Genomic DNA, 1,592 nt, shown 5'->3' with positions numbered 1-1,592 from the left:
TTACATAGTTTCCAACTTATCCCGCGTGTACGTTATATACGCTCCTCTCACATAGGGGTGGGTTTAAAACTTATCACTCAAACACACAACGTAAAGATCAAAGTAGGCAAAGGCAGGTTTTTCTATAAGGAAGCGCCAACAGTGATTTTCCAAAATCACCAACCAAACAATTTCCTGTCATTACTCAAATATATGAAAGCCACATCCCAATTATTTTCTAGAGCAACATCGATCATTCAGAAAATTACAGGAATTGGTCATCACGAAATTGAAGAAGATGTGTGGGACAAAGGTCGATACCTTTTCCATGGAACTGAACACTCACACGTCACCACAAAAATGAAAAACGAGACAGAAACTCAAGTGGGATCCACTACAAAAGTAATTTTTGAAATAGCCACCGAATTCTATGCAAGACTCTTTGAACCCCCCCATTGAAATACCTGAAGACGATAGAATTGATGAATATTTAGAGGATTTCGATAGGCAAATCACAACAGAGGTCCAGCGGGATTTAGATAAACCCTTTGAATTAACAGAGTCGGAAGTGGCATTAAAACAATCAATCAATAAATCTGTACCTGGTGAAGACGGGTTTCCCTATTCTTTTTACAGTTCTCATTGGGATATGGTCGCCGACAGTCTATTGAAGGAAGCAAATCAATTAAGAATAACAGGAGTATTGTTCCCGATGTTTAATAAAGTATTAATATCGCTCATCCCAAAAAAAGAGTCATCCACACGAATAGATCAACAACGACCTATATCGTTGACCAAAGTATCAACCTCGGAAAAATAATTCATACACAAAGACAGACCAGCATAATCCCAGGATTCCAATTATCAATCGAAGCTGAATAATAGTTATCGAGACAAACCCTTTCAACAATCATATCACCCGAAATCAGGAAAAGATCAATGCCCCTTTTTCTATAGGAGAAGAGAAAAATATTATAGATTCAGAAAACCTTGGAACGGAAGAACTAGGAGATATACCAGACGCCACCGTGGAAACCTGAGATACATTCGGAGTGTCGAAATTTTTGACTATGTGGATGGTGAAAGCGATGATCAGGAAGACGAAGATTCCGATGAAGAGTTTCTTTAATTTGTCGCAATTGAGCTTCATCTAAATTTTCTAATGACAATGGATTGATTTGGAGTTCCTGAACTTTAACTGCATGGGACACAGGAGAATCATCGTTAAGAACTTCAGCTTCATCTAGTATTGCTTTGATCAGAGTGACTTGATATCTGGAAAGGATATCTGCCATAAAGTTTTTCTGACCTGGCAAATATAATAACTTTGGAGAATATGCACCTAAAACATCTAAAAATCTAGCAACACGAAGTGGGGGTGGTGCTGCTTTGTGAATGGATAACGACTGATGGTCGGAGTACACTTCCACGTTTCCATTACAAAGATAGTTAAACTTCTTTAGGATTGTGATAATGGCAAGGAGTTCTTTTTCCATTACGGAATACCTTGTCTGGGTTGGAGTAAGTTTAAATGAAGCGAATGATATTGGAACTAAAACTTCTTTTCCATCAATATTTTGTGGTTGGCAAATAAAGCCTCCAATAGCTCGATC

General features: G+C 38.0%; 2 protein-coding genes across 2 annotated transcripts; one reads left to right on the top strand and one right to left on the bottom strand. All coding sequences in view use genetic code 12, as the record gives it.

Annotated features, from left to right (window-relative positions):
- Positions 1–409: 409 nt before the first annotated feature.
- J8A68_005308 (uncharacterized protein) lies at positions 410–799 on the top strand (the record flags this gene model as incomplete). The annotated part of the gene is made up of 1 exon (XM_049409360.1): positions 410–799. The coding sequence occupies one exon, from the start codon at positions 410–412 to the stop codon at positions 797–799; it is 390 nt and encodes a 129-aa protein (XP_049261413.1).
- A 184-nt stretch (positions 800–983) lies between these two features.
- On the bottom strand, positions 984–1,592 carry J8A68_005307 (Ty3/Gypsy family RNase HI domain-containing protein; the record flags this gene model as incomplete). The annotated part of the gene is made up of 1 exon (XM_049409359.1): positions 984–1,592. A coding segment is annotated over one exon (609 nt), but the record flags the coding sequence as incomplete, so codon positions are not given.

This window comes from Hemisphaericaspora subhashii (assembly GCF_019202705.1).
Source record: "Hemisphaericaspora subhashii strain CBS 10753 chromosome Unknown scaffold317, whole genome shotgun sequence".
Lineage (NCBI taxonomy): Eukaryota > Fungi > Ascomycota > Pichiomycetes > Serinales > Debaryomycetaceae > Hemisphaericaspora > Hemisphaericaspora subhashii.
The sequence above is the reverse complement of the archived record's forward strand: the minus strand, read 5'-3'. Positions and strand labels throughout refer to the sequence as shown.